We start from the raw sequence: 21,949 nt of genomic DNA, 5'->3' as shown, positions 1-21,949 counted from the left end.
GCCATGCTATTACACTTAAAGGGGTGGTTGATTGTGATTTCACTTTTTTAACCTTACTTAGTGTGTAATGTTGCTGTTTGAGCATAAACAATATCTGCAAAGTTACGACGCTGAAAGTTCAATGCAAGCGGAGATATTGTCTTTTAAAATGACGGCAGTTTAATGCCTACAATTACGGCTCGTATGGACTACAACGAGTTACTTCCCGGGGAGGTGACATCACAAACCCTGAAATTTACATAAACCCTACCCCCGGGAACATGCAACAAAAGGGGCGGGGCCATATTGCGCTGCTTTAGATAAAGAGGAAGAGTTGTTGCCATGCTCTCATATTCTCAATCGGGCTCAAATTGATAAGCAATATTGACGACGCCACTGTTTACAATACAACCAGAGCACATGCCTCTGAGGTGAGGGGCGTAATGTTTCTGCACGCGCACTAGAGGTGGTTTAGCCAATCACAACACACTGGGCCAGCTAACTGAGCCCATTGCGTATTTCTGAGAGAGGGGCTTCATAAAACCAGGAAATCATCAGAGCATTCATAAGAGAAAGGACAGAGCAGTGCAGAATAAAGATAAATGATGTGAAAAAAAAATACAAAAACGTTGCTTTCTCTTCCCTTAATCTCTCCATGGCTAGTTTGTACTAATCTGAACAATGCCTGAAACTTTGTATAGCAAGCACTTCCTGCATTTATTTGCTTCTTTATGACGAATCGCTTATTGTACTCCTCAATTGTAAGTCGCTTTGGATAAAAGTGTCTTCTAAATGAATAAATGCAAATGTAAATGAAAAATAATGTTTTTTTAAGCATTAACACATGTTAGACTGCACCCCATAAGCACAATCAAGCCTAGAAAAAAATACCCCTTTAAAAATGAGCTCAGATTCATCCCATTTCTCTGGATTGTCTGTAAGATTTTTACTACACTTTGACTGGAGTGTGCTTTTTGCTTGTCATGTTATGGTATGGAGTGTAGATTGATGTGAAAAAGTGCAAGCAGAAGGCTGCAACATAAAATAATATGAAAAAAACAAAGAGGTCTGACTATACTTTCTGAATGCACTATCAAGTAAAAAAAAAGTATTTTACACGTACAAACTACATACACAAACACGCTCCCTTTGTTAATAGCACCTTTGCAATATGAATTAATCTCTTCTGTAATGAGTTCGAACATGTGGCGTATGATGAAGGTCCACAAGGCAGAAATGAATTGGTCTGTGTTTTTCATTTGATTTGCATGTCTGGCAGTGGCTCTGACCTCCTTGTGGCTATAATTATCTCAGCTGACCAACTTTATAGTTTTCACCATATCTGCAGACATGTTGAGCTTTCTCAACATTTTAAATTCCAGTTGCATTTAAAATCTATCTGTCTGTCTATCTATCTGTCTGTCTGTCTGTCTGTCTGTCTGTCTGTCTGTCTGTCCTCAATGCTGTGCTTAATGCTTCTTGTTTGTAATCTTCAGCCATAGCTTTGTTAGGTCTTAAGTCTTAGCAGACGTTTTGTATGCAGTTTGGCTGATGAGATATTGTTATTATCAAAAAGCATGGAGTCTGCACACACAGTGAGTGATTTAAGAGCGCCCTCATGTGGCCATACCTACATGTACAATGTCCAGTGGTAAACATTGTAGGCATTTTAGAATATTTTGTCATTTGTAGAATACAATTTGATTTCAGTTCTATAATTGTTTTTAAGTTACTGTGGACTATCAACACTGCTCAACAGTCCATGCAGTGTCTCATATCTGATCATGATTAATTAGTATTATATTTTTATAAGGTGTGTGCACCCACTACACCCTTTGTCTATGAAATACCATGTACAGTGAACTGAACAATATAATTAACTTGCATGATATGAGGGGGTGGTTTCAATATGCATACAATTATATACTGTAGCTGCATATTGTTGTTGAGCTAAAAAAAACAATCTCCAGAAAACTCCATATGTGCATGTGTTATGAGTTTAATGGGAATTTGAGAACACGATGTGCACTAGGTTTATTTTTTTAATTTTTTACACGCTTTCATAGTTTCTAATATTATTGTGGACAGATGTTTACAGCATTTCAGTAGAATTCTGCCAAAATAAAAGCTTGAGGATTTGATGATTAATGCTTGAAGGTTTGAATGTTTAAATTAATAAACACATAAATATTAGTATTTGAACTTGTAGTGTAAAATAAAATTTTAATTATTACTACATTTTTATTTGTATATATTTATATGTACTTTTATTACACAGTACAATTTTTGTAATTGTGTTATTTGACACACTATAACAACTAAACAGTCCACTTTAAAGTCATCATAAAACACACACACTCATACACACAAACACAAAAAGGAAAATATATATATATTTACGTTTTTTTCACTCTAGATTGAGTGATCTTCACTCAATCAAGATTCTTGATCTTCTTTTTCAATTCCAAAAACCGTAAATTTACCAGTATTTTACGGTAAAGGCACATTAAATGTAATCACAGTTATTCACCATTTATAGTATGGAAACGTATTGTTCTTTCTGTAACATTTTTACAGTCTTTTACTATTAAAATTGTTGTAATTTTTTTAACAGTGCACTGAATAATTTGTCATGTCCATCTATAGGTCCTTTCTGTGTTCAAAATTTGCAAAATGTATATAATGAGCGAGTACATCATGAATTCATCTTCCAAACCGCGTTTTTGTGTTATTCTGAATCACTACGGTACACTTATAATAAGTAGCCTACTTATATTTGGACTATTGTAGCCTGGTTGGGTCATCACCGCTGCGGAGTAACACATACCTGCGTGAATCGCCATAGATATAAACTTAGAGAAGTAGCTCCGGTTGGAATGTTCTTCCACGGGATGTGTGCAGTTCTGTTTATTAACCGCTAGAGCGCCAAAAGTTACATAGTGCTGCTTTAAGTGACCAAAATGAATGAACAGTTTCCAGCTGACAGGATAAAGCCATATTCTGCTGTTGGTCCAGCACAGCTGGAAGTGTGACCCATCACGCAGGTCAAATCACAGCATTTCTTTAGCATAGTGTTAGAGATGGGGCTCAGGTGTGTTTCCCCAAACTCTGGCATCAGGCAGTGCTCTGATGTTGAAATCCAAGCCAGCGGTCAGTCAAGGAAGGATGGCACAGTGCAGCACCCGCAGTGACACCAGCGTCTCTAACTGTCTGCAAACATAGCCATTGTTCTTCTGGAGTACACATGTACTGTACGATGGTCTTGTTGCCATGACGGCTGTTCAGCGTGTGTATTCAGCACCTCTGTTCTCATTAGAGCGTCAGGTTTGTGGAGGAGCTGGCGTGCTATACTCATAGAGGTCTGAAGTTGTGTTAATGCAATGCACTCTGCTCACAATAGCAAGTGTATAAACAACCTCTGTCACCCAAGAGAATTACGGTACATTCATTAGTTACTTGGATACTGGTCTTTGGCTCAGTGTGTGTTTCATATATGTAGATTGTTCCCTTTTTGTCATTTGTACTTTTTGACATTTTAGAAACAGTGATTTTTGTCTTGAATTTGGTAGGGCTTGGTAGTGCAGAGCAGATACTATTATTCAATGTTATTATGAGTGTTGTAATGTTTAATAATAATGATAATACAATTTATAATAATTGCAACACTTAATAATAATAATAATATTATAGTTATTATTTACAATACTTATAATTTACCATATGTATATTTGTTTAACAGTGTTAATATTACAATGTAATATTTGTATTATTTAATAATAATTATTATTAATATTGTTATTATTAAAAACATTATTGTTAGAATTATTATGTACAATAGTTGTTATTATTTACAGTACTTATACTTGTTTAACATTGTACAAAATTATGTTTGGTAGAAATAATAATAATAATAACAATTATTATTATTGAATTAGCATTACAAATATTACAATACAAGTACATATTATTATTATTATTATTTGCAATACTTGCATTTGAATAGCATTATTAGCTATTTAGATAATAATACAGATAATGATAATTGTTATTATAATAATTATGTACGATATTTGTTGCAATTTACGATATTTATATTTTGAATTGCTAATACTTATAATTTGTATTATAATTTACTACTACTACTACTACTATTACTACTAATAATTATTATTATTAACAATGATATTGACAATTATTGTTATAATTATTATCTACAGTACTTATATTTGTTTAACATTATAAATAATTAGATACTAATTATAATTATATAATAATTTGCAGGCTCTTACTACTACTGCTACTACTACTAATAATAATAATATATTCCATTCTACTAATATTTCAATCATATTTCACAATATTACAGTTTTTAAGTATTACTGTGTTTTTGAAAAAAAAAAATCCCATTCTTTGAACACTATGATATTTATAAATCTAGCCTGCTGCATGTAGAAAACCATTACAGACTTGACTTGTGATATGGAGGGCTTCAGACTTGGACTCACAGACTTGGCACCACGTCTGCCAAAAAGTTTAACAGTCTGATCTGAGGTTACCCCAAACGTTGCTCCACATTGCTTTGGCTGCGCTGGCTGTGCTGAGCACACAGATAAGGCAGATGTCATTTCACACTATGTCGTAGCAGAAAAATGAGGACACTATGTTCTGTCCTCCGCAATAGGGCAGACACATTTCCTATTGGCCTTATGCCATCAGTCCACAAACGCTTAGGGTTTACCTTCATTTCTCTTTCTTGACTACACCACGAGCACACTTCATGCATGTTGACTGTCTTTGGGCTGGACTTGCAGTGGACAGTTTTCTCCTGTCCCTCTTACTAGCATGTTGTTTTTCTTGGGAATCGCCTGACATTAACAGCCTATATGGAGGAGCAGAGGAAACCCTTCAAAGTGTATCGCACAGCTGATTATGTAACACATATTACTGAATGGTGATTGGCTACTGACCAGCCCGGGCTGTAATAGAGACATGTAAGGAGTGATTTCATCAGATTTTTTCAAGACCAAGACAAGATTTATTCAAGAAAAGTAGCTAATTGCAATACAGACATTACAGTCAATAAGTATCTTAAAAACCAGCCGGTTTGTTGGTCACTCAGCCTGGTTTTGGCTGGTTTTAGAGGGGTACTTTTCATGTGGTCCAGGCTAGACCAATGCTTAGACCAGAAAATCTTGGTTAAGATCTTGGTTAAGCTAAAACAACTTGAGGCTTGCTCACAAAGAATGCGTTTTTGCATTTTACTGCACTGCTTTTCTATCTAAACATGCACTAGATGGACGTCTTTGATTGTTGTGTTTGTGTCTCACTCGTGAGCGGTGCATTTTTTGTTTGTTGCTAATGGTGTGCTTGAATTGGTTAATATTTCCTCACTGTGCCCTCTTCTGGGCTCAGGAGACAAGCCAGTAGCATTTTTTTCTCATAACTGAAATTATGTTTTTAAAATTAAAATAAGATTTGAGTATTAGTAAAAAATACTCTTTAGTAAAAAAAAAACACACACACACTTGGTTTTTCAGACCTTCTTTAACAAATCATGCACAATTTCACCATAACACTTTTCATATAGTTTACAGCCATGCAACCTTTTTATTCAATACACACTACACATATAAAAGATGTCATCTGTTTACTGTATTTACTTGCATCATCTAGTAATATTTGTGCAGACATACACTATGGAATTCTTTAACTCAAGAAACACAATCTTGCCAGACTCTTATGTAAGGTGTTTATTTTTGCTCCTGGCCTTTCACTCTCACGCACAACCCATTTGACAGCTCAGTTACTTCCATCCTCCAGAAGTTCAGTTGTATTCTGTATCATTGACTATGAATTCCACATCCGTCAATATGTATGTTTTGCATGTTATTTTCTGAGCACGTAGCTTCACAGGCCTTTACTTTAAAAACATTGACTTTGAGATCTGGGACCTTGGGTTGTGGAACAGATGTTCCCATTTGTTTTCATCATACATTTTTCAGTCCTCAAATCTTCAAATCTTGAGCCCTTGGACCAAACAAACCAGCTCTTAAAGACAACACCTTTCTGTATTTCTATTATTTTACATTAGAAAAATTTCACTATGGGACTTTTACTTCCCGAGCCTGACGGCAAAGCAAATTGGCAAGAATTGAATTACCTCATATTGAGAATTATTACATAATAATTATTATCTCTAATTAACTAGTGTAATAATTATGCAAGCCAGACCTTGTCAGTCGGTGCTCATGTGTTATTACTGTCCTGCTGTAGTTTGGAGAAAGGCCATCCGTCTGTCATAATGACAGTTGTTATCTGTGGCATCAGAAGAGAGTGTTGAAGGAACAAAGCTGAGATTGGTGCAAGGTCAGTACCGCTGTTAGGATCCATGCGACTGAGACCTCGCACATAGATCTAAAAACAGACAAAGAAACAAACCCCATGTAAGGCCGTTATACCAATGATACATGACCCAACCGCTAATGGTTGTTGCATCCGTGGTTCTCAAATTTGGCTTTTTACTTCTGGAGTCAAATTTGACATTTTATGTTATGAGGCAAGCCATACAATCAGACAGTGAATTATATTAAAATGAACTGAACTGCATTGGACCAACCATTTGCAAAATCGTTAATGTATTATTTGATTGTAGCACCTAGAGTTCAATTGACTTTCTTGTTTGTTTTGACAATACCATTCAGATTAATGTATCAAATTAATCAGATTTGTAGATTATTGCCTGTGTACCAAATTAAATTATGTATGGCTCATTCCAGTCAGCAACCTATAACAAGCAACACAATTTGATCATTTAAATCTAAAAATATATAAACAAAATAAAACTTAAGATAAAGTAAAAATCAAGATAGAAGTCAAATAAAAATAAAAAAACATTAAATTGTGTCATTACATACAGTATGTGCACAAGTAGATCAAACAGAAATGTATTCAATATGATTTGATGAATTTTATTTTAAGAATAATAAAATCAATATTGAATATAAATATATCAATCTCTATACAGTTTACATTTTAGTATCAATGCCTAAAAAGATGTTATAGCATGTAAAAAAAGAAAGAAAAAAAAGTGTTGTTTATATTGATGGTTTTACAGCGTGTCAGATTTCACACATATGTGAAATGGTCACACGCATGCACTGGATTTAGCTTGCTTCTGTCATGCTTGACAGCCATTAAATTACATTTTGTTATTTGCTCTAGAAAGATCTGTGCTGGACATTTTACAAGGCCTGTGAATCATTGTTTAAAGTCACACTGTGGTCAAATAGGTCACGTAAGACACGTGCAAACTTAAATGAGTTAAAACATAATGTGACAAGTACCAAGTCAACAAAAGCTGACCTAGACTTAAAGAGGTCGTCTGAAGTTAAGGGGACGTAATGCAGTCAAATGCTGCATTGTGGAGAACACCTGGGCAGGCCGCCCGCAGCACGCTGCTTCCTGTCATTTCATCGATCTTTTCTTTGTTGGGTATGAGGTCAAAGCCCAGCACCCAGCCGTTCTTAGCTAACCACTGACCCCTGAGGAAACTGCCCGTGGTCCGACTAGAGTTCGGACTTAGGGCTTATTTTCACAGCTGTAACAGCAGAAGTGGATATGTTGAAAGGCTGTCACTTCTGCATGGAGGAATGTGACTGCTTTTCAGCATTTTACCAGAGACTGGAGGCCTCAAAGTCAAGGTTTAGAACATTCCTCCTGAAAACTCTGGGCTTCATGCTAGATAGGCAGTATTTTAAAGATATTGTTCCAAACCTGTAAAACTTTCTTACTTCTGCAAATCACAAAAGGATCTTTTCTTTGTTGGGTATGAGGTCAAAGCCCAGCACCCAGCCGTTCTTAGCTAACCACTGACCCCTGAGGAAACTGCCCGCGGTCCGACTAGAGTTTGGACTTAGGGCTTATTTTCACAGCTGTAACAGCAGAAGTGGATATGTTGAAAGGCTGTCACTTCTGCATGGAGGGATGTGACTGCTTTTCAGCATTTTACCAGAGACTGGAGGCCTCAAAGTCAAGGTTTAGAACATTCCTCCTGAAAACTCTGGGCTTCATGCTAGATAGGCAGTATTTTAAAGATATTGTTCCAAACCTGTAAAACTTTCTTACTTCTGCAAATCACAAAAGTTCTGCAAGTCTCTATGTTTTTGTCCATACAATGAAGTCAGTTGGGTCCAATGTTGTTTGGACTTTCAAAATATCTTCTTTTAGGTCCAAATATCTTCTTTTACTATAGTTCTTGCCTCAAAGTAGACAGTTTTTAGTTTAAGTGCTGCCTTCTTTTGGCTAATTCTAAGACAGTATCCCCACATCCTTCCCAGCAGGCACACAACGTCATAAGACGTTGATATTTGGTTACATTTTGGTTGACCAAAATTCAATGTAAATTCAACATCTAATGTCAATGTTAAATTGATGTCCAATACCGACGTTGATATTTTGTTGTTTTTAGGTTGTGTAACCAAAATCCAATGTTAAGTCAACGTCAAATTGACGTCAAATATTGACGTATATAGGTTATTTATGGCATGCAGATAAACAAATAAAATATTTCTTTTTTTAGCAAGTGTTTTATTTTAATGTTACATTTTTATGATTTAATTAATTATTAGCTTTTCCTTAAAGTCACAATCCCTCTGCAGTTAATTTATGGACCTCAGTTTGGGAAACCTTGACTTAATGTAATGTTTATTGCACTTTATGTTGTTAATTACAACAAATGGAATATATTTTCTTACTCTTTGTATTTTTAAATCAATATGGTACAAGATTATAGTATTTAAATCAATTCGATATTAACGAGTTAGGTCAAAAGTAATCTAAAAGTAATCAAAAATGTGTCTGATTATATTACCTAAAATGTATAACGTAATGGATTACATTACTAACCACAATTTGTGTCATTTAATTTGGAATCAGAAACGGATTACAGTTTGTAAGTAATCTTCCCAGCTCTGCCCATGATGCATTGTGAGGACATCTGTGGAAAAAAGACTCCTCACAATGAAAGGTGGTGCATGAAGTGAGCTAATTTGTTAAGATGATAATTTTGAGTAATTTTGAGATGAATATCAACTAAAATAGTACTCAATATATCAAATATTTTAATAGTACTAAAGTATATATGTGTTTTTATATATATATATATATATATATTTAATTAATAAATCGTGTAATTAATAATAATGAAAACAATACAGCATTTAAATAATAAATGAATTTAATTAATTCAGATTATAAAAAATTGGCAGTTTTGCCTAATATTGTTATGAGTGGCTTTTTAAAAATACAATTACAATTGGTTACATTTAAAATTACAATATTTTTATTAAATTTTTTGTCCAACAATTAATGTAATTAATAATTTCATGTATCCATATGAACTGAGCAGTTTAATCCAAGTCTTCTAAAGAGACATGATTGATAAATATATTTAGTACTGAAAAGTATCACTAAGATTATTTAATTAATCATTAAATATTTAAAACAATATAATCATTAATAAATGCAAATTTGTTCAATTAATTAATATAGTTAAAATGGCAGTTTACTTCAAATTAATTAATTTATTACTGATTTATATATTTATTTATTGGCTTATTACAGTACTGTCATTAGCTTAGAAACCTGCAAATCCCAAACTCAATTGAAATCATTTGCTTGACACCCAAGGTTGCCAGTGTATTGTGTACCAACTCAGTCAAATCCATTTAAGTTAGGATGCTGCCCTAAGCAGTAGACTGCAAGGCTGCTCACTAGGTTTGGAATGCAGTCTACATCAAATGTTTTCTTCCACCAGAGGTTTTGAGACCCAAGTACTGTAAACCGGTTCTGGCCTTTTCAGATTGTCTTATCAGAGCCTCTCAGCCAGTATCTTGGACTTGTTTACTGTCCCATGAAGTACATATGGGCTTTCATAACACACTGTAACTCATGCTCTCAGCTAGGGCAGTGGAAAATCACTCTAGTCGACCATGTGACGTCAGTCATCAGTTGCTCTTCTCAGAGCTCACACCTAACATATCACCTGTCAACAGCTTATGTGAAATCCAGCCCACTCCCCTCTGCCCACTTATGGAGCTCAAACACTTGAGGGGTTACAATTAATAATTATTGCGAGGGCAGGGAGAAACGAGCGAACTAAAATGCAGAGTGCTTTTCATATGCAAAAGATTGAGATGGCGAGTCCTCAATCTCATATACATCATTGATAACATCAACCTCCTCGGAGGAAGATAGCTGCAGCATAAAGCTCTCACTCAAAGAGGGAAGAGACCACAGCGCGGGCTTCCAAACCTCGAGAGAGAGAGCGCTAGATTCATATGCGATCCCCGCGATCCCAATCGCCGCTGTGCCTCAGCAACAGCGGGACAGTAACCGTAGAGGCTGAAACACATACACACTCCCCAAAGTGCGCCCGGCGGGAGCGGAGCGTTTGCGGTCAATCTCATATACATCATTGATAACATCAACCTCCTCGGAGGAAGATAGCTGCAGCATAAAGCTCTCACTCAAAGAGGGAAGAGACCACAGCGCGAGCTTCCAAACCTCGAGAGAGAGAGCGCTAGATTCATATGCGATCCCCGCGATCCCAATCGCCGCTGTGCCTCAGCAACAGCGGGACAGTAACCGTAGAGGCTGAAACACATACACACTCCTCAAAGTGCGCCCGGCGGGAGCGGAGCGTTTGCGGTGGGAGCACGATGCACAATCAGCCCCCTCGAGAGCTGACTGTGCGTGCTCCGCTCCCAAACAACAACACAACGATCGCGTGCATTCACACCCATAATGTTTAGCACGGGCAGAGAATAACACACGATCTAAAGTGCTGTCTGTTTAGCTCGCCATATAGAAGTGATTGTGCACTGACAATACAAACAACAGTAAATAAGACTGACACGTTTCACACAGAGCGCTTGCTGAAAACACAGAAGCTAACGCTGCTTGTTTCGGATGCACTTTTAAGCTCTCTGGTCTCTACGTCACCCCGCCTGTGACGTTTCGCCATTCCATTGGACTGATTTCACATGTGATTGAGAGCGTGGACACACAGGGGCGTTCCCAAAGCATTTTGACGCAGCTCGAGTTCCTGAAGGGGAACTGAATTTTCCCCAGGGCCATTTTCTGGGTGCATTCGTACCTCCAGTATGAATTCTAAAGTGACTTAAGCTGGCTGACCGCAACGTTATTTGAGGAACATTAGAGGAACATTTTTATAGTTCCTATAACTATTGACAGAAGTTCCCACTTTTTGCCGTGTTCGTACCACAGGAACTGGGAATGATTTTAGTTATTGGAACACCTTTTGGGGGGACTAAATTAGCTCCTACTTCAAAGTAGGGTCTGACCAAGCACAGTAGGAAATATAATTGACATAAATGTACATTAATTGTCCGAACGCATATCATATGAAACACCAACACTCGCCATTTAAAAAAAATAAAAAAATAAAAAGTGTAAACACACAGTTTACATATACTTACTCCATGAACTAACTTCATGAACGCGGAATACAGCTGTAGATGGACTGACACTGCAGTCCAGGCACTATACCGTCCTCCAGTTGTTGAATGCTGTGTTGTTAAATGATGTTGCTGATGGCCACTTTGTAACTTCAGAGTTCATATTGGCGGTACGAATGCAACCAGGAAAACATTTCCCAGGGGAACATGTAGTTCTCAGGGGACTGCCCTGGTGACAGGTTCCTATAACTACCTGGTGCGAAAGCCCCTTATGTCACTGGTAGTTCCTGCTGTGCTGGGTTAGCCCCTACTCTAAAGTAGGAGCTAATTTAGTCTCTCCAAAAGGCATTCCTTTAACTAAAATCATTCCCCGTTCCCAGAACATGACAAAAAGCGGGTACTTCTGCCAATAGCTATAGGAGCTATGAAAATGTTCCTCCAGTGTGAAAGCCACTTATGATGGGCTAGGAATCAAGAATTAGTTCTGGTTATTCCTAAAATACTAAAACCAGTTGTTTTACATGTTTTTGCTGATATAGATTGGGCAATGTACCGGAATACTCTCTTCTTTCCAAATGACTGTCGACCTTGGCAGAAACAGCCATGTCACTATGTGGCATGTTCTTCTTATGCGGACAACTGCAGTGTTCTGAGTTCTCTCATTGCCTGGAGAGGTTTGAGAGGGCAGCTGTCCCCCTGCCCGGAGTCTTAGTTAAATGTGGAAACTTACTGCAGATACTGTGTCCTTGCCGTGTCAAATTGCAGTGGTGGTCTTCCAGGGTGTTTTCCAGCTTCTAAAGTGACTTGAGGGATTCTGTGCTTGTACTCAAGGCTTTGACCTCGAGACTTTCAGCATTTTACCATCTAAATTTGTGAATGGCAAAGTGGAAATACTCAAATTTGTGGACGTTTTAAATTGATAGTTCATCCAAAAATGAAAATTCATTTACTTACCCATATGTTGTTCCAAACCCGTATTACTGTGTATGTGTATGTCCCGTATCTTTCTTCTGTTGAAAAGAAAAGTAGATATTGAAATCAATGCAGACCAAAACAACATGGCATCCCAGGGGTTTAATTATTTGGATCAATCAATCAATCAATCTTTGTTTCTTTTTGGGGGGGCTGAACTATCCCTAAAATTAAAGTATGTGTACCATGTCAAACTCATATACAATCTGAAGTCCATAGTATCTACCTAAATAAATAAACAGACCTTGAGCGAAACTAAACTTTAAGTAAAACAGTTTTTATGTATTACATATTTAAGTATTGTTTATGATTCACATTAAATTAAAACAGTCTTTATTCAAGTATGCAAAGTTATTAAAAAAAGGAAATATTAATAAAATCCAAATGTATTTTCTGTGTAAATCTCTGGGCCACATTAGTTATACCAAAACCTATATTATAAATGAAATTAATCAGTGTCAGATTGTATAGTATGCTAACATTTGACTGACAAATTGGTGGTTATAAATACAACTTTAAAAAATATTTCTTTAGGTCAACAGCTGTGACCCAAGCATGAATTTTATAGCTAATTAAAATCAAAATGCATATATGCTGTAAAATATGTAGCCAGTTTTTTATCATTTTAAGTGATAACAGAAATACATTTTCCCAGAGCAAAGTACAAATTCATTAAAACAATACTTAAGCATAGTAACGAAGTATAATTAATAAAGATTCCTAATCTTTCTACATCTCATATGATCTCCACAGCTGACAGCATCAACATGGAATTCTATGTTTCTGTCTAGCTAAAGATGCATTTATTCCAGGTTCTTCCCGTCAGAAGGCCTTAGTATATTTATTTCCAGGACGAGCTAATTTTGTTATTAAATGTGTTAACTGAAAGGTTCATTCTCTCAACACTAAAGTATGTAAATGGTCTCATAATTATGCAGCACCAATGTCCTTCTCAAGTTAAATTTGAACTTTAAAGAGAGACGGTGGCATGAGGGTAGAGCAGGAAAACCTTTTCTAACTAGGAGAACTGTAAGCCAAGTTCACATGCTAAAAATAAAGCTGGATCAGGCAAGGCAGTACTAGTAGAGACTGCAGCTCACACAGGGAACACAGTCAAGCTCAGTTTAAACACAGGTACTGAGACTTAGTCACAAGGACAACACTAGTCTCACCAGTCAAGCGTACTGTCCCTCAGCGTGCACTCCTGCTGCTGCAAGGACAGAATCTCTTGCTTTGTGAGATTTTTCAGCGAGGACTTTTGCTCGACTTTTAGTGCTATCTCTGCTGATGACTGTGACAACTTTGGGTATTTCTGCATTCAAACTTTGTATCCAGAGAAGCTTTCACAAACTGATATTGATGTGGAGAGACTCCACCAATCTGGATCGATCTGTCCTTTGCCACACTCGATCAGCGCTGCATCCCAAATCTCGAAATGTAACCTGGAAATGGCGACTTAACTCCACTTTTGAGCAAAGACTGTTGTTATTATTCTGCCATACGTGCTCTTGAGGCGAGGACTTCATTGCATATTGCAAGCCAGATATTGCAAGATTGTCTTGGCAATATTGCTAGCCGTTTTGAAAATTGTACATTTAACTCTTTCACAGTATTTGATTTGGTCAAGCCACAAGGAGGTCAGAATGCGTGAACTACTTCTTATCCCGGTAAAGGAGAGAAAAGAGCGGGAGCGAATAAACAGCCTTCCTGCCCCAATTCCTGCTCCAACATTCCCTATTACATACACTATCCAAACCTCTAAGAAGTTTCCCTTTTTCCACTTCAAAAAATGCAGATACGAGGCAGAGAATGCCTTCTTCTCCAACTTGAAGCTGGTGGACTTCAACATCATCGACACCTTGGGAGTTGGAGGATTTGGAAGAGTTGAGCTGGTAGGATAGGCCACTTCTATATGCATGCATTTTATGTCTTCATGTAAATGAATAAGTAAATTCATCAACTTATATAATTAAGCACGAAAAGGTGATTGCAGTAGGACAGGGTTGTCCAAACGTGTTCCTGGAGGGCCACTGTCCTGCAGAGTTTAGCACCAACCCTGATTAAACACACCTGAACCAGCTAATCAAGGTCTTCAGACTCACTAAAAACTTACAGGCAAGTGTGTTGGAGCTAAACTCCGCAGGACATGAGCCCTCCAGGAGCAGGATTGGACACCCTTGCAGTAAAAGTACAGTGAATGCATATGGAGTCATTGCTTTATGGGTTATTGCGTGTTATGCAAACTCAAAACAAAAACTTCTGTCAACCAATGATAAGAATACATTTTACTAGGGGTGGAACGGTACACAGATGTCATGGTTCAGTACGTACCTCCGTTCGGGGGTCACGGTTCGATACGATTTCGGTACAACAGGAAAAAAAAGCAAATCTACTATGCTCGGTTTCTTTTCATTTATTTTGAACAGACACATTTGTTCACAAAGGAAACTCAAATGGCAGAAAGCGACATCCTATTTGTTTTCTTTATTTTACAAAAGCACAATGTTTTGTTTTCATTGTGAGTGTACACAAATAAAAGCAGACCTTTATACAGTGATGCATTATTAATAAGTGTTTAAAGTTGATTCTGCTGGTATAAGGAAACAGTTGAAGTGATCGCGCCGGCGCACACACACACAAAACACATAAGTTCCAGCATTGCTAACTTGACAGCACAGTTGGTACTTCATCAAAATAAAATATAGTGAACCAAACATCAGCGCGCCCGCCTCTGTGTCACCGTTGGAACCCGAACGCGACTGAAGTAGAAAGCCTATAATTTACATAATAAATAATAGTTTAGCATTCAGATACGTTACATCGCAAATATGGAAATATTATGGAATATTTGGATTTGTGCCGAATGAGAGAGGTAGGATACACAAGCACAAAGCTCCATTTCGCAAACAGTTGAGTGCACAAGCCTTTAAAGTATACTCCTTTGTCAGTCTGTGAGAGACGCATTCAGAATCGGCACATGGTCACTGTATAGTGGGCTTTGTTTTCAAGTGCACAACTCATGACATTCGCTGTTCTTCTGCTGGCGGCCGGTTATCAAACAGTGTTGCATTGCTGCGGGCGCCCCCTTCTGGATTGGGGGTGAATTGCCTGTATTTGTTGTAAGGCCTCATGCACCGAACCGAGATGTCCGGGACAGTTCGCTACTAATGCATGTATCGTTCCACCCCTACATTTTACTAATCTACTTTAGACAGTGCTGGACAAATGAGCAGCTTTAATGTGTTCTACTGTGCTGAAGGATAGATCAGGTCTGGGAATGTTGTAACTCTATTCAGGGTAAATTCCACAACAAAGTTAAAAGGGTTAAGTAAGTAGATAGATAGATAGATAGATAGATAGATAGATAGATAGATAGATAGATAGATAGATAGATAGATAGATAGATAGATAGATAGATAGATAGATGTTCCAATGTAAATCATTATTGTATGACATTTTCTGCAGGACCATTTATGTTGAAGAAAGATGATGGAAACTTTGACGTAGACAGGAGGGCAGAGATCCGCATTGCGGACTGTTGTAAAGGAAAGCCCAGCTGTCTGGGAAGAGGATTCCCCTTTCCACTCGCCTATTTCTGGCACTGCAGCAACATAGTAAAAACAAGTGTCCTTTCGCCAGGGCTGTGATATGCCTGTAGTGCTATCCATTTGCTAGATAGCTACAGAATCAAATGAACATGCAAGTGCCTTCACAGAGACGCAATGTGAAGAATTCCTGCTCACTTGATCTATTTTGAGGACCCTTAACACATTAATAGACCATGACTCAAGTGCTATAATAAGGAGTACTGGCACTTGTTTTTACAGCTAGTTTCCATAGAAAATTAGCTTATTAGCACTTTTTCAGCGCTCATTTTTTTGCGTGCCTTTGGTGTCCACAGGTGCAGCTCAAGAGTGAAGAGACCAAAACGTTTGCAATGAAGATTCTGAAGAAGCGTCACATCGTGGACACGCGGCAACAGGAACACATCCGCTCTGAGAAACTGATCATGCAGGAGGCCCATTCAGACTTCATTGTAAGGTAGGTGCTAAAACCTCCTGAGAGCATCATTGGAGGTCATATCCTAAAAAATATCAAGGCGAAATCATATATTGTGGGACAAAATTGTGTGGTTGTGTTCCTTCAGGTTGTACAGGACTTTCAAAGACAGCAAATATCTGTACATGTTGATGGAGGCCTGTCTAGGAGGAGAGCTTTGGACCATTCTTAGAGACAGGTATAGCCAAATTGTTCTTGTGATGATGGCTGATGCTAATCACGCTAAATGATGGAAACCCAGTAAAACAGAAGTGTTTTTCTTTCTTTATTCGTAGAGGATCATTTGAAGACTCTACTACACGGTTTTATACAGCCTGTGTGGTTGAAGCCTTCGCTTACCTGCATTCCAAGGGAATAATTTACCGTGATTTAAAGCCAGAAAATCTCATTCTAGATCACAGAGGATATGCCAAACTTGTGAGTATACATCTCAAGTGCCTTTTAATATGAGATGACACATTCTGAGGCTGGTGAAGTTTGTTGTTAGTTGGTATCAAAGGGCGGGATTTCCTATCTAAAGCACATACGCCCCTTTAGTGCTTCATGCGTTATCAATATTTTTAGTCCATTTACCCAAAATGTCCTTTTTTATTGCCGAATTTGGAACGCAATATTATATTTAAAGCTAAAGATGATGGACTAAAAGCCTCAAAGGTGCAGTTTTGATATGAAGTTTTGTCTCTTGTAGGTGGACTTTGGCTTCGCTAAAAAGATTGGATTTGGGAAGAAAACATGGACATTCTGTGGAACGCCGGAGTATGTAGCCCCAGAGATCATACTGAATAAAGGCCATGACATCTCAGCAGACTACTGGTCATTGGGAATTCTTATGTATGAACTCTTGACTGGAAGGTAAAACGTGTTTTTTTTCATTGGGTTTGACAAGATAAGCTCAAATGTTATCAGATTGTTTGTTAGGATTACTCCACCTACACTCTTAAAAATAAAGGTGCTTCACGATGCCATAGAAGAACCTTTTTGTCTAAATGGTTCCATAAAGAACCTTTAACATCTGAAGAACCTTTCTGTTTGACAAAAGGTTATTTGTGACGAAAGAAGGTTCTTCAGATTATAAAAACGCAAGAAAGAAATGGTTCTTTAAAGAACCTTTGACTGAATGGTTCTTGGCGGAACCAAAAATGGTTCTTCTATGGCATCTCTTGAAGAACCTTTTGAAGCACCTTTTTTTTTAAAAGTGTAGTTTTATCAAATCTAATGTGCATTTCCACTGCAGCAACATAGTAAAAACAAGTGTCCTTTCGCCAGGGCTGTGATATGCCTGTAGTGCTATCCATTTGCTAGATAGCTACAGAATCAAATGAACATGCAAGTGCCTTCACAGAGACGCAATGTGAAGAATTCCTGCTCACTTGATCTATTTTGAGGACCCTTAACACATTAATAGACCATGACTCAAGTGCTATAATAAGGAGTACTGGCACTTGTTTTTACAGCTAGTTTCCATAGAAAATTAGCTTATTAGCACTTTTTCAGCGCTCATTTTTTTGCGTGCCTTTGGTGTCCACAGGTGCAGCTCAAGAGTGAAGAGACCAAAACGTTTGCAATGAAGATTCTGAAGAAGCGTCACATCGTGGACACGCGGCAACAGGAACACATCCGCTCTGAGAAACTGATCATGCAGGAGGCCCATTCAGACTTCATTGTAAGGTAGGTGCTAAAACCTCCTGAGAGCATCATTGGAGGTCATATCCTAAAAAATATCAAGGCGAAATCATATATTGTGGGACAAAATTGTGTGGTTGTGTTCCTTCAGGTTGTACAGGACTTTCAAAGACAGCAAATATCTGTACATGTTGATGGAGGCCTGTCTAGGAGGAGAGCTTTGGACCATTCTTAGAGACAGGTATAGCCAAATTGTTCTTGTGATGATGGCTGATGCTAATCACGCTAAATGATGGAAACCCAGTAAAACAGAAGTGTTTTTCTTTCTTTATTCGTAGAGGATCATTTGAAGACTCTACTACACGGTTTTATACAGCCTGTGTGGTTGAAGCCTTCGCTTACCTGCATTCCAAGGGAATAATTTACCGTGATTTAAAGCCAGAAAATCTCATTCTAGATCACAGAGGATATGCCAAACTTGTGAGTATACATCTCAAGTGCCTTTTAATATGAGATGACACATTCTGAGGCTGGTGAAGTTTGTTGTTAGTTGGTATCAAAGGGCGGGATTTCCTATCTAAAGCACATACGCCCCTTTAGTGCTTCATGCGTTATCAATATTTTTAGTCCATTTACCCAAAATGTCCTTTTTTATTGCCGAATTTGGAACGCAATATTATATTTAAAGCTAAAGATGATGGACTAAAAGCCTCAAAGGTGCAGTTTTGATATGAAGTTTTGTCTCTTGTAGGTGGACTTTGGCTTCGCTAAAAAGATTGGATTTGGGAAGAAAACATGGACTTTCTGTGGAACGCCGGAGTATGTAGCCCCAGAGATCATACTGAATAAAGGCCATGACATCTCAGCAGACTACTGGTCATTGGGAATTCTTATGTATGAACTCTTGACTGGAAGGTAAAACGTGTTTTTTTTCATTGGGTTTGACAAGATAAGCTCAAATGTTATCAGATTGTTTGTTAGGATTACTCCACCTACACTCTTAAAAATAAAGGTGCTTCACGATGCCATAGAAGAACCTTTTTGTCTAAATGGTTCCATAAAGAACCTTTAACATCTGAAGAACCTTTCTGTTTGACAAAAGGTTATTTGTGACGAAAGAAGGTTCTTCAGATTATAAAAAGGTAAGAAAGAGATGGTTCTTTAAAGAACCTTAGACTGAAGGGTTCTTGGCGGAACCAAAAATGGTTCTTCTATGGTATCACTTGAAGAACCTTTTGAAGCACCTTTTTTTTTAAAAGTGTAGTTTTATCAAATCTAATGTGCATTTCTGGTTCAGCCCACCATTCTCAGGACCGGATCCAATGAAGACATATAATATCATTTTAAGAGGAATCGACATGATAGAATTTCCAAAGAAGATCACCAAAAATGCAGGCAATCTAATTAAAAAACTATGCAGGTGGGTACATTTAAAAAGTCTTGAAGTACAATATGACACATTAATACACATTTAATACATGTAAATTTCAAGTTTTAAATTAACTGCGATGTTCTAACCTGTAGCACACATTTATACCTTAAGGTTAAAAAAAAACTTAGTTGGATGTAGATATAGCAAAAGCATTTTTGACAGAATATCAGCACTATAAATTAAATCTGTATTAAAATATATTGTTTCCCTCAGGGACAATCCGTCTGAGAGGCTAGGAAACTTGAAAAATGGAGTCAAAGATATCCAAAAGCACAAGTGAGTACTGTAATATCCCTGTTCTTTGGGGATTTGGGGAAAAACTGTGGTTTTTAAGTCTAGAAAAGTGCTGAAATGTTATAATAAAACTTTAAGGTCAAGGAATTCCTATAAAACTAGTCTTATTATGCTGTGCATGGGGTCAAGATTTGTTTGCCATTTTGGTAACATTCCTGTTCAAAGTATAATTGTTTAAATCTATTAAATCCAAAGACTGAAATTTAACATAACTGAAAATCCCACCCTACCCAGCATTTCTATTCTGTTTGTCTGAGACAGATATTAAATCTCTTTTTCCATCATAGATGGTTTGACGGCTTTAACTGGGAAGGCCTGCGCAAAGGAACTCTCACACCTCCAATTATTCCTGATGTAAGTATAAAACATTTCCAATTTAATTCATAAGTGTGAATTTTAATATAAGGAGGATAAACGAAGAGATTTGCATTTCAAATACATTTTACATAATTACATTGTTAGTTAAGTGCTGGATAAATTATAGTGGGGTCCCCCCCCCATTATTTTGATATAAAAACTAGAACTGTGATTTTTGTCAACAGAATCATACGATCAATAATAATAATAACCAAAATAATAAATATTACTATTGTTATATTTTACTCTAAAATAAAATACTTTAAAGTATTTCAGAAAAATCATATATTTTGTACAGTATAACTGTGAAATTACAATAATAATATTTATGTCTCTTAATTTCTTCTTTTAAAAAAATTAAATCACAGCCTTTGCGATTTGATAATTGCAGTAGGCCATATTGCAATTTCAGTTTTATTTTGATTAATTGTGCAACACTATTTCCACAATGGTCCATAAAATAAAAGTGAATTGATTAGAAAGAAATATGTAAGAATTAAATAGTAATTTATATTGGTTGGTATTTTAGACATTGAATAGCGAATAAATGTGCAGGCACACATTATGATTTCTTTGTGTTTGTGTTTACAGCATTTACATTAGCGCTTAATATCTATCCGTCTAACATCCCATTTCCTCCGTTCACGCACCTATTAGGTTGCAAGCCCGACTGACACCAGTAACTTTGATAGCTTTCCTGAGGACAATGAGGACCCTCCCCCAGATGACAATTCCGGCTGGGACACTGATTTCTAAAACTGAAACTTGTAACATGCCCTGCCCTGGAGTGTCCTGTGTGGTTCGTCAGCGAAGAGGAGAACGGATGACGTCTAGCCCAGCTCTGTGACACCAAGTTGCCTTCGCCCACACTTCTGTCCTGCGGTGCCACTGGGGGCGTCTCAGCCCCCCGCCGCACCCCACGACTCACGAAAACTGTCCTAATCAGAAAGACTGGAGTCCATATTCCCAACACGGCCTCAGATATGGGCTCAGACCACCTCGTGCTGGAGCCGGTGTCTTAAAAATGAGCCCTTCATTTTTTTTCTCTCTGCTGTTTTATGTTTGACTGATTGCACAAGTAGTGGTTTCAGGTTTTAGGTCTGGGTCCTAAAAACAGAATCATAAGTAGAGACAGTACTATGATCTGGACTGAGTATTGATAATTTTTCTACGACGTGAGGGTGAGCAAATGATAACAGGTTTTGCTATATTTTTTTGTGGACTATCCCTTTAAATTATTATTTGTTTCTTTCTTTCTTTCTTTTAAAGGCTTCTGAATACATTTAGTTTGTATTATGGGAAACTTGCAAGTTTACATTTTTTTTAAGACAATGGGAATCCAATCAAATAATGAATTAGACTCAATACAGTTTGTGCTCCACTAGAGGGCAGGCTTTTTATTCAAATACACACTGTACTTCCCCAGAGGAAGGGCAGTCGAGTCGCCGCATCCCTGATAAAATGTGGGTAAGATCGGAATTGTGTTTATGAAGTTACATAATCAGCTCTATTACTGATACGAGACATACTTTCTGAATATTTTCTCCTGTCATTTTCACCAATCATATTCATGACTCGACTCATTTAAACAATGACGAGAAGATTGCCTGTAGTCTATAATAGCTTGAACACAAAGTGCTGTGCTGGAAAACCAATTATGTAATCTTATTTATTGTAGGGGTAAAACATTGACCAGGGGTAAATATATATATATATACACACAGTGGTAATATTTTTGTGATATTTGTAGAGATTT

At 37.3% G+C, this 21,949-nt stretch overlaps 2 protein-coding genes across 2 annotated transcripts; both read left to right on the top strand.

Moving 5' to 3' along the window:
• The first annotated feature begins 13,546 nt into the window (after positions 1 to 13,546).
• Positions 13,547 to 17,364, top strand: LOC107570138 (cGMP-dependent protein kinase 1-like). Its single transcript, XM_016256336.1, has 5 exons — positions 13,547 to 14,320; positions 16,330 to 16,469; positions 16,576 to 16,665; positions 16,763 to 16,904; positions 17,176 to 17,364. Exons 1-5 carry the CDS (start codon positions 14,072 to 14,074, stop codon positions 17,341 to 17,343), a joined length of 789 nt encoding a protein of 262 aa, XP_016111822.1. The 5' UTR covers positions 13,547 to 14,071; the 3' UTR covers positions 17,344 to 17,364.
• Positions 17,365 to 17,763: 399 nt separating this feature from the next.
• LOC107570137 (cGMP-dependent protein kinase 1) lies at positions 17,764 to 21,943 on the top strand. Its single transcript, XM_016256335.1, has 8 exons — positions 17,764 to 18,155; positions 18,262 to 18,351; positions 18,449 to 18,590; positions 18,862 to 19,025; positions 19,408 to 19,530; positions 19,756 to 19,818; positions 20,124 to 20,190; positions 20,851 to 21,943. The coding sequence occupies exons 1-8, from the start codon at positions 18,052 to 18,054 to the stop codon at positions 20,947 to 20,949; spliced, it is 852 nt and encodes a 283-aa protein (XP_016111821.1). The 5' UTR covers positions 17,764 to 18,051; the 3' UTR covers positions 20,950 to 21,943.
• Positions 21,944 to 21,949: the final 6 nt, after the last annotated feature.

This window comes from Sinocyclocheilus grahami, unplaced genomic scaffold (genome assembly GCF_001515645.1).
Source record: "Sinocyclocheilus grahami isolate Dianchi unplaced genomic scaffold, SAMN03320097.WGS_v1.1 scaffold1420.1, whole genome shotgun sequence".
Taxonomy (NCBI): domain Eukaryota; kingdom Metazoa; phylum Chordata; class Actinopteri; order Cypriniformes; family Cyprinidae; genus Sinocyclocheilus; species Sinocyclocheilus grahami.
The sequence above is the reverse complement of the archived record's forward strand: the minus strand, read 5'-3'. Positions and strand labels throughout refer to the sequence as shown.